The sequence below is a fragment of the Carassius carassius genome, chromosome 48 (genome assembly GCF_963082965.1).
Source record: "Carassius carassius chromosome 48, fCarCar2.1, whole genome shotgun sequence".
NCBI lineage: Eukaryota > Metazoa > Chordata > Actinopteri > Cypriniformes > Cyprinidae > Carassius > Carassius carassius.
In genome coordinates this window covers 16,107,956-16,119,282 of record NC_081802.1, presented here as the reverse complement: position 1 = coordinate 16,119,282, position 11,327 = coordinate 16,107,956, and the positions used below count along the sequence as shown (strand labels likewise).

The window sequence follows — 11,327 nt, the reverse complement described above, 5'->3', positions numbered from 1 at the left end:
AGAGTCTTTATATTTCTGACAAGAAACAGTGCACGAGTTTTCATATGTGATGGTTCATTATTAGGTCTGATTCTGCATTCTGTCTCATTTGTTTTTGCTGTTGTTTTTTATTGTGTGTGTGTGTGTGTGTGTGTGTGTGTGTGTGTGTGTCTACAACAACTTGTACAACAACTTGTAAAATTACCATGAAATAATAGTATAAATGATTTAATGAAACAAAATAAAAAATAACATATATTAATATATATATTTAAATATATTAAAAATAGCTACATGAATTGAAAGTGCTCATTGACTGACTAAATGTGTCTTATAGACTCACCTCCAGTGATTACAGTCTACTGTCCCCTGGTGTTATTTCCTCTGCTGCTTCACTGGAATTTCCTATCTGCCTTGAATAGATGCTGATGTGTCTTTTTCACCTAAGAGGAGTTATGTAACATAAACCTTGATAGTAAGATAGAAAGCCAACCTGTTCCAATATACACATAAATGTTTGTGATGTTCAATGACAGTAAATGGTTAGAGAGTTGGACTAGTAACCCAAAGATTGTGGGTTTGAGTCTCAGGTCCAGAAGGGATTGTAGGTGTGGGGAGTGGGGATTTTCACTTTTAGTAAAAAATGAATATGTGTAAGATAAGAGTGTTCTTTTCTGATTTATGTTGGTGATACAGTTTACAATAAAACATGATAATACTATCTTTTGATTATTGTTAAATGTTACTAATATATCACAAAATGTCATATATTATTACATAAGTTATTTGTTTATAAGACCTATTGGATATACAGTGACTGCCGACTTTTTACTTCTACTCCTTACATTTTTACGCAAGTATCTGTACTTTCTACTCCTTACATTTTAAAAATAGCTTCGTTACTGCTATTTCATTTCAGCTTGTTTTCATTCCGGCTTGTCATCATTCAAAAAAAACCTATCCAGATAAATCGCGCCACCCGGATGAAGTGAATTTGATTGTGGTAGGATGAGAAGTATAAACATATACCATTCCGACACCCTATTGGTTTGTACGCGATCCATCGCACCAGCACATGACACAAATAACATCAAGGACATAGCCAGTTTTGGGTTCGTTTATCAAAAAATATATTTCTTAAAAGTAGGGTTGGGTATGGAACCGGTATCCGATCGCCTCAGAGTCAGTCCGCTTAAATTTCATATGAAACCGGCGTCAGACCGGTCTCCTCTCCGTCTTTCAGCGCGCTCTTCAATCCGCAGAGCGCGGCGGAGCGCAAGCGCACTCAAACACAAACAGAGGACACAAGGTGTGTGTTTATCGATAGATTGTTAGAATATCTGTATCTGTGCAGTTCTTTGTCATAAATACAGTTTACAAAAGGTAACGAGGGAGCCGGTTTCATCTACTGTAAAGTTTTCGCTTGTCACACCACAGCTGTTTCCTCCAGCGAAAATCTAGCCCTTAACACAACGAACACATACTTTAATTACACTTATTTAAATATACTTAATTTAATCATACGTACTTTATACATACACTACTGTGCAAAAGTCTTTATATATTTATATATTATTAATGTATTTACATATTTTGCTGTAGTGTGTCAGTATAAAATATCAGTTTACATTTCCAAACATTCATTTTGCCGTTGTCAGACTGCTTGTGCATTCAAAATCGCACTAGATTATTATTAAAATGAATGGCAAACTGATATTTCCTACTGACACACTACAGCAAAAGATATAAATAACCCTTTTTTGGGGGTGAAAATACTAATGTGCCTAAGACTTTTGCACAGTACAGTATTTTACAAACGACATTGTTTATACTTTATAAAGAATGAGCAAACAGTTTTTCACAGGACTGATTAAAGACAGTCACAGACAGCACTCATCTTAACTAAATATCAGAGTGAGTGACAGAGATACAGTAGAAACATTATGTGGTTTTGTATTAAGTAATGACCCATATTGTGATATACATTTATTAGCCTATCCAAGTATCGGTTCAGGCACCGTTTAGGCGACGGTATTGTTTTAAAAGTATCGAAAAGGCACCGGACCCTACTTAAAAGTTATTATTTCTCACTGGCTCACCATAACAATACTTATAGGCAATTAGTCATCTTATCTCTAGTTCTTTAATGTATTTGCATTGTACTAAAGTGCATTAATTTTCAATGGGCATATATGTGCATCCCAAATTTTTCAACATGAACATCTTAAAATAACATTATAGTCATTATGCTTTATGGCCTTTAGAAAAATGTTTTTTGAGGAGGTGGTGTAGTGCACAATAGGCCCCTGTGGCACGGCCTAAGCTTTTGTTGTTAATGCCATTTTTTTCCCCTTACATTACTTTTATACTTAAAGGTGTTTTTATAACCAGTACTTTTACACTTTTACTTGAGTAAAAAGCTTGAGTTGATACTTCAACTTCTACAAAAGTATTTTTAAACCCTAGTATCTATACTTCTACTTGAGTAATGATTGCCAATACTTTTGACACCACTGTTGTTAACTATGGTAACCTTTTCCTTTCCAGTAGAACATCATTTCACAACGCACATAATTAAGTAACAGGGATGTGGATTTAAATAACTTACATGGTTGGTCAGGTGTTATTAAAAAGATGCCATGTGATTTACTTGAGGTCAGACTATGTTTTTGTGAACAGCAAATCCTGTTTGACTGGATCTACCCCATCTATATTTGCATCTGCTTTAAGCAGGAAGACTTTAAGTCTACAGAGTTATGAGTTGAAGCTACTCGAAACCTGATGAGTAGAGCACTTGAACTGTCTGACTGTTGATCCAATGCTCAGCTGTATGGGTAAGAAAACAACATCTGATATTTTGCATTGCTGTATGAGACTTGATCTTACGTTGCAGTGTATTGATGATGAATCTGAGAATGGCTCTTCTGTGTTAATTCTAGATCAGAGTATGAAAATTGTGTTGTTTGGAAATTCTGTCGCAGTCCAGTTTCAACACGACAATGTTCTACTTGGACAAATGCAGCCAACTATTGACAATCTAGCAATATCTAAGACCGTTCCCTTGCAGATGAAGAAATCAGGATGCCACGTCTCAGTTATTAACCTGATTGGCTTACATGAAACTGATCTTAATCTGGATCCTCTCACTGATCACATAATGAATGAAAATGAAATCATTGCTTTCATCTTTGTTGTGCGACTGGGCCAGTTAACAGATTCTGATAAGGTGGGTATTGAGTGGCTTCAGAGAGTATTTGGTGACCGAGTTCTTCAGTTCGCGATGATTCTCTTCACCTATGAGAGCGAGGAAGAGTCTGACTCTATAATCGATGACCTGAAGAAAAACTCTGCTCTGGAGCGGCTGATTGAGAAGTGTGGTGGAAGATATCACACCTGTAGCAAGAACATGAACAACCAATCAGAGATGAGAGACCTGATGAACAGGATTGAGCAACTGTTTACTGAGAATAAACAGCAGTGTTACACTAGTGAAATGTACAACACTGCGTTAAGAGAAAGAGGAGACATGCAAAACAGGACAGGTCAGTGGTTAGTGGTTAGAACGCAGAAATTGATGTTATGTTATTTCTTTCATATTTATTTGCCCCTGACTCATATATATAATAATAAATGTTGGTGTTTTGTTAAATTAGACAATGTAAGTGGGTTATGTACCAGCCTATAATCCATAAGTATTTCACTAGTATTTCATAGTAAGTCATAGTCCAAAAAGTGTACCTTAAAACGAGACATAATGTGAGAAAACTAGTTATACCAGTCTTCGGCATTTTTTTTAGAGCATGGATTTGCGTTATCATAATTCCAGTGCCAATTTCAATGTCATTTTAATATTTCGCTATCTTTTTCTGTCCTGTCACAAGACCAACCGACACTTATTGGAAAGAGTATGGACTTCACCTGGACCACAGAGACAAGAGAGACACATGAGGTAAGTGTTGAGTGTAAGATAAAAATAGAACATGAAAAAGGAAGTTACAAAGAATTCCATAAATGCACACATACAGCTTGTAGAAATAGTTTCTAACTGGGTGGTTCCTGATCATATAGTTTCACTTGACATTTTATGGTTTTGAAGTTAATTACTGGAAAATGTACTTCAACGAATCTTCTTAGGTATTTTGTCACAGTAGCAGCCATGGCTATGAACCGGTTCAAGGAACGAAAACCAAAACAAACAAAATTTTGGCAGGAACAGAACCAGAAACAGAAACAAAATTAAATATTATAGTTCCGAACAGAATCGAAAATGTGAAATTTGAAATGGTCATTAACCGGTTAATAACGTTATTTTATCGTTCCATTTAATATTTAAAATCTTCGGGACACAGTTTAAGATATTTTAGATTTAGTCCGAGAGCTCTCAGTCCCTCCATTGAAGCTGTGTGTACGGTCTACTGTCCATGTCCAGAAAGGTAAGAAACACATCATCAAAGTAGTCCATGTGACGTCAGAGGGTCAGTTAGAATTTGTTGAAGCATCGAAAATACATTTTGGTCCAAAAATAACAAAAACTACGACTTTATTCAGCATTGTCTTCTCTTCCAGGTCTGTTTTGAGCGCGTTCACTGCAGTGTAGTGATATCCGGTTCACGAACGAATTACTCGATGTAACCGGATCTTTTTGAACTTTTTTTCTCTGAGTAATTCATTTACTCAAACAGTACACTGACTGAACTGCTGTAAAGAGAGAGATGACGATGAACACCGAGCCGAGCCAGATAACGAACAAAAGACTGACTCGTTCTCGAGTCAAGATCTGGTTGCATCAGTTTTCAGATCACCAGTAGTGATGGGAAGTTTGGTTCTTTTCCGCGAACCGGTTCTTTTGGACAGTTAAATTCAATAAACTGGTTGAAGCTCCTTGTTTCTCGAATCGGACGCGTCTGACAGAAACGGTTCTTGACTCGAGAATGAGTCAATCTTTCGTTCATTATCTGGCTCGGCTCGGTGTTCATCTTCAGTTCTCTCTTCACAGCAGTTCAGTCAGTGTACTGTTTGAGTACATGAATTACTACGGGATATTGGTTTGTTTGAACTCAGAGGGAGTGTCAGCCACGTTAAAAAAGTTAACAGCTCAAGTAATTTGTGGATTAATGCGTATTGGAGACGCGAACAGTTTCAAACGATTCAGTTCGATTTGGTGAACTGGTCCAAGAAGATCCGGTTACATCAAGTGATTCGTTCGCAACCGGATATCACAAACTGCAGTGAACGCGCTCACAACACACACGGTAGAGAAGACAATGCTGAATAAAGTCGAGGTTTTTGCTACTTTTGGACCAAAATGTATTTTCGATGCTTCAACAAATTCTAACTGACCCTCTGATGTCACATGGACTACTTTGAAGATGTTTTTCTTACCTTTCTGGACATGGACAGTAGACCGTACATACATTTTCAATGGAGGGACTGAGAGCTCTCGGACTAAATCAAAAATATCTTAAACTGTGTTCAGAAGATGAACTTATGGGTTTGGAACGACATGAGGGTGAGTCATTAATGACATAATTTTAATATTTGGGTGAACTAACCCTTTAACTCAGCCGGTTATTGGCTAACATTACCAGATCTCTCTTTTTTTCCTTTTTGAGTAAAGAAAACGCTGTACTTTATTATTATTATTATTATTAGGCAAATTATAGGCAAAGAAATGTTTTTTTTTTTTAAATAATGTTATTAACCGGTATTTCTTCCACCCGAACTGGTTTCGGAATGGTAATAATATCAGAGGAACACAGAACAGAAATGTTACAATATCGATTCTGCTCTAAGTGAACCGATTTAATTTTTTTCCCGTTTTCAAGCCCTGGTAGAAACACTTTTAGCTATGCTGCCTTTATATATATATATATATATATATATTACTAAGACAGTATAAGAAAACAACAAAGTTTCTTTATTTGTGCTTATTTCATAGGGAATCAAAGAGAAGTATTCTTTAGATCAAAACAGATATGAAAGAAGGAAAGAAATAGAGCATCTATATCACAGACTTCATCTTGATGACAAGCACCCCTGCAATCTAAGAGCGGAAGATGTTCTTCAACTAACAACACATTCATTGCATTCCTACGAGTCTTGTGCTGAGAAGGACGTGATTCAGACTTTCCTACAAAAACTACTGATGATGAACTACAGAACAAGACACATTAAAACTACAGACACCCAGCATGAAGGACAACAAAGAAACAATGACTTACTTGAAGATAAGAGGGAGGCTGATATTTTCAGAGAAATGTCTTTGATTCCAGAAGAAACCAACAGGAGTGATGCTATTCACCCAATGGATGTTCAGATGGCCGTATTTCATTGTGCAGATAGTTTCCTGAAGCAGCTGATGGTGACTAAACTGTCTCAGTGTCAGTACGCTCTGCCTCTTCTTGTTCCTGATCCATTCACACAAGAAATTGAGTTTCCTCTTTGGACATTCAGACAAATCAACAAGAGCTGGAAGATGAAAGACAGCAAAAATGAAATAATCAGTCAAATCCAGCCAATCTGGAAGGCAGAAACGCCTATGGTGTCTTTCTTCAGGTTCGGCTCATCGTCCTCATCCAAATCTCAGCTGATGAACAGTCTGATCAATGAGAGACACAACACGTTCTTCCACAGGAACTGCCCAGGCAGCAGCAGCACCAGAGTCCTGATGGATGGAGTGGTGGAGATCACCTGGTACTGCCCCTCTGGGAAAGACACAGATAAGTTTACTCAATGTATTGCATTCTGTAACCTTCACGGTGATGCAGGAGACAATGAGAAACAGCTGAAGATCCTCACTGAAATGGCCTCAGTCAATGTTGTTATTCTACCACGACTCGACAAGAGTGACAGATGTGCAGCACAGATGCAAAACCTGTACAAGGGCAGAAAGCCACTTATTTGTCTTTTTACTGAGGATATGTCTAGTGTATTTGAAATGAGGAATGGGAAATACAAAATTGGACTGAAAAACAGAAATCAGTCAGATGTATCTGAAGAACTCACACAAGCTATAAATGAATGCCTCTTGTTCTCATCTTCAGAATCATCATCTGTTTTTAGGCTTAAAGACGTGTCCAAGCACCCAAATATCAGAAAAGATGAGGATCTTGACAATGACTGCAGAAGAGGGAAAGAAGCAGCCCAGCAGATGATGGGTTTACTGAAGAAAAAAGATCTGACGGAAATCAAAGAATCATTTCTGCCCTGTCAGGGGAAACTGTGGCATCAGTGGTGCGAAAAGAACAAAGAACTACATCGATCTCAGGGCAATGAAATGGACTTGGAAATAAAACAGAAACAAGACATGAAGAAAATCCGTGAACAGCAGCATGTGTTGGACATTGGTGAGTTCATGAAGTTGTTTATTACAGAAATTAATTCACAATCTCCAAATGAGAAGATATTTTTTCTCAAATGGCTCGCAATCCTACTGGATGAATACACCTCAGTTGACCTTTCTGCTCTACATTACAAGTATGATGAAAAATGGTCAAATGTCTTAAAACTGAAAGAGAATAATGACAGATCTGAGCAGCAGATTGCAGCAAATTTGACCAAGGAACAAATAGAACTGGATAAGATTTCAAAAGAACTTCAAGCTGCAACCTTTGGCTTGGAGCACATCTTAAGGGAGATCGGTCAGATCTATGAATCGTGTAAATCAGTGAATAAGAACAAGGAAGGCCTGCCGTGTGATCATTCTTCTCTCCCGGGTCTTGCTGCAGAGATGATGATCTCTGGATTTCCACTGGAGCTGATGGATGGAGATGCTGCTCATGTTCCTGTGGTCTGGGTTACTGCTGTTCTACATGAACTCATCAAGAAACTGGGAGACCAGAGAGTCTTTGTGCTGTCGGTTTTAGGGATTCAGAGCTCTGGGAAATCCACTATGCTGAACGCCATGTTTGGACTCCAGTTTGCCGTCAGTGCTGGCAGATGCACCAGAGGAGCTTTCATGCAGCTGGTCAGAGTTTCAGAGGAGATGAAGATAAAAGAACAGCTGAAGTTTGACTATATTCTGGTTGTTGATACTGAGGGGCTTCGCGCTCTAGAACTCTCTGGAAGGTCAACAAGACATCAGGACAATGAAATGGCCACATTTGTTGTCGGTCTTGGTAATTTGACATTGATTAACATCTTTGGGGAAAACCCATCAGAGCTGCAGGACATTCTTCAGATCGTCGTTCAGGCCTTCATGAGGATGAAGAAGGTCAGATTGAATCCCAGCTGCATGTTTGTTCATCAGAATGTTTCAGAAGTCACAGCCGGAGAGAGAAACATGGAGGGAAGGAGACGACTGCAGCAGACGCTGGATGAAATGACAAAACTCGCTGCTAAAGATGAAGTCTTTGATGCAGAATGTTTCAATGATGTCATTACTTTTGACATACAGAAGGACGTGAAATATTTTGCACAGCTTTGGGAGGGCAGTCCACCAATGGCACCACCAAACCCATCATACTGTGAAAACATCCAAGAGCTGAAGAAAACGTTTTTAAGCCATGCCTCAAAATCCGTTGGTTTACAGCTGACACACCTAAAAGGTCGCATAAATGATCTTTGGGAGGCTTTATTAAATGAACGATTCGTGTTCAGCTTCAGAAATGCTCTTGAAATCGCAACATACCGAAAGCTGGAGACCGAATACAGCAAGTGGTCCTGGAGTCTCCGCAGAACCATGCTGGATATAGAGAACAGACTCTACATCAGTATAGAAAACGAAACAATTGATGAGGTTTCAGGAAGTGATCTTCATGGAAAACTGGAAGTGAAAAGCAGAGAAGTAGAAAATTCCATGTCAGATTTCTTTGAGAAAGACAAAGATAAAGATATATTGATACAGTGGAAAGTGTCATTTCATATCAAAATCAAAGATCTCCGGGAAAATACTGTGAGAGAAACAGCAAGGAAATTAAATGAGATTCTTCAGCAGCGAGATATGAAGAAAAGGATTGATGCTCAGAGGACATGTCGTGAAAACGATCTTTTGGAAAAGAGCAAAGAACTTGCGATAAAACTCAAAGACAAAGCAAATGATGAAACGATCTTGAAAAAAGAGTTTGATACCTTTTGGAAAGAGTGTGTTAAAAAGATTACTGCCAAAACTCCTCAAATCAAAAACATTGATGTATTAAATGACATGAAACAACTCCTTAGTAACTATGAAAGTGTCCCTGTAAATGACTGGAAGAAGAGCAGGGATATTTTCTCTGTGCAACGTTATTCAGATTATGTACAGAAACTCAGAGGAGTTACAGGAGATACCGTCAGATCAGCTAAACTGAAGTTTGAGGTTGAGACCCAAATTAGAGTCTTAGTCAATGACATTGCTCAACACGCAGACAAAATGATCATGTCATATAACATTTCAAAGACGGGTTACAACAAAACCTACATTCAGGAACTTGCTGATCATATCAAAGCCAGAGTAGTAGATTATGAGCAAGGTTCCAGGAACTTTATGTTCACAAAGGAATTTTACATGGATTTGGTCATGTCAATCTGTAAGAGAGTAAACAAGGTAATTACTGACCAACACAGAAAGTTCAGGGAAGCCAACGATCCTGTTTTATACTTTAAACAGAAGAGCAAAGAGTACTTTAGCATTTTCCAGAAATACTGTCAAGGTGCGACATCGGCTGCTATTTTTGGGGAGATCATCTGTCAGAAACTGAAAGAGCCCATTCAACAGAGTGTCTACAAAGATACTGCTAGAGATATGACTAATGAAATTAAAACAAACTGTGAATCGTTAAATGGAAACAGATCTAAACTAGAGAAACACATCCTAAAGACTCTGGCAGAACAGGAGAATTTTGTCAAATATATGAACTACTTTAATCATCCCAGAGACCACTTAAAAAGTTTTGTCAGAGATGAAGTCAATCAGTACATCTCTGATAAGTTTGAAGACAGCGTTCGCCCCAAATTGGAGGAGAACATTAAACTCCTACAGCAGAAGATCATGGAAGCGGCTCATAGAGCGACTACACTGGTCAACACGACCGGCGGAGATGTTCAGAAGTGGCTGAATGATTTTGCTAGGCAGCTCTCAGATGTGCTGATATTCTCTGTAAAGGACCTTAGTGGAGTGAGTCATGAAGGTGTTGATGATTTCAACCTACTAGAAGATGTAATAAGCAAACTACTTGGTTCAGTATCATCTGAAATACAACATAAATTGAGCACGGAGACATTTCCAGAAAATTTGGAACATAAAGACAGACCAGATGAGATTCTGATTGATCATCTCTGTCAATGCTGTTGGGTTCAGTGTCCGTTCTGTGCAGCCACCTGCACCAACACTGTAGAAAACCATTCTGGAGCTCACAGCGTTCCTTTCCATCGAGTCGATGGACTTACTGGTAGCTGTTATGATGAAACAGAATGTCTCAGTGCAGATTTTTGCACAAGTTTAGTGAGAACTAGTAAAATGTTCTATACAGGTCAGTGGTTTCTGTTCAGAGAGTACAGAAAAGCAGGAGATGTTTATGCAGAGTGGAACATCACTCCGGACTTCTCTGAGCTGCCGTACTGGAAGTGGTTTGTGTACAGATTTCAGGAAGATCTGAAAAACCACTTTGAGAAATCATTCCACATGTGGGACGTGTTTTCATATGAATGGAGCGGATACTCAAAAGAGCAAGCTATCGAGAGTTTGGATCAATACATCTAATGACAAATGAAAATGACTCACATGGAGTTCTTTGATTCATAGATCACAGCTTAAAACAAGTTTGTGAAATTTAGGGTTTTTTTGAGTAGTGAATCTTCAAGATTGTTGTCTCTATTTATGAATTCCATGTATGAATGTTATATTTAAATTACGTATTTAGAAATGTTTGCTTTCTACCCCTATAATTCACAGCTATCCATACCTAACTTTTTTTTTTATTAACATTCTTCATAACTGTGTGAAAACTGATGTGATGTTTGCAGAAATCTTTTCATAAACCTTTAAGATTAATCTAGGGGTGATCATCTGTGAGACGTCTGTTACACATTTTCCATGTGTAGTAATGTAATTATGACTGTTAAATGTCTGAATTGACTCTTGGTGATGTATTTTGTCGCGCCCCAAAAACATGATTCGACTATCAATCAAATATCGACAAGATTCGAAAATTCCGATTCGACTATTAAAATCCTTAGTCGGGGACACCCCTAGCTTAATCATTAATCTACAGTTCTGTTATCTACTAAGGACAGACTAAATTCCATGTTTTCTAAAAATATAATAACATCAAAAACATTATTTTATGAAATAATGAAATATGTGTATGACTGCATTTAATATTATGTTATGTAAAAAATGAATAAATGGCAGCATGAATGTAAGTGTTTGG

General features: G+C 37.9%; 1 protein-coding gene across 2 annotated transcripts; it reads left to right on the top strand.

The window, feature by feature from the left end:
* The first annotated feature begins 2,561 nt into the window (after positions 1-2,561).
* On the top strand, positions 2,562-10,861 carry LOC132131810 (interferon-induced very large GTPase 1-like). Of its 2 annotated transcripts, XM_059543932.1 has the most exons (4): positions 2,562-2,813; positions 2,919-3,521; positions 3,861-3,928; positions 5,918-10,861. In XM_059543932.1, exons 1-4 carry the CDS (start codon positions 2,798-2,800, stop codon positions 10,655-10,657), a joined length of 5,427 nt encoding a protein of 1,808 aa, XP_059399915.1. In that variant the 5' UTR covers positions 2,562-2,797; the 3' UTR covers positions 10,658-10,861. The 2 variants fall into 2 exon arrangements, with proteins under 2 accessions (XP_059399915.1, XP_059399914.1); XM_059543931.1 differs by having other exon boundaries at positions 2,562-3,521.
* Positions 10,862-11,327: the final 466 nt, after the last annotated feature.

Coding starts and splice junctions, on each gene's coding strand:
- LOC132131810 (XM_059543931.1), top strand. CDS start 2,798: ATGCTCAGCTGTATGGGTAAGAAAACAACATCTGATATTTTGCATTGC. Junction 3,522..3,860: donor AGACATGCAAAACAGGACAG/GTCAGTGGTTAG, acceptor TCCTGTCACAAG/ACCAACCGACACTTATTGGA. Junction 3,929..5,917: donor AGACAAGAGAGACACATGAG/GTAAGTGTTGAG, acceptor CTTATTTCATAG/GGAATCAAAGAGAAGTATTC.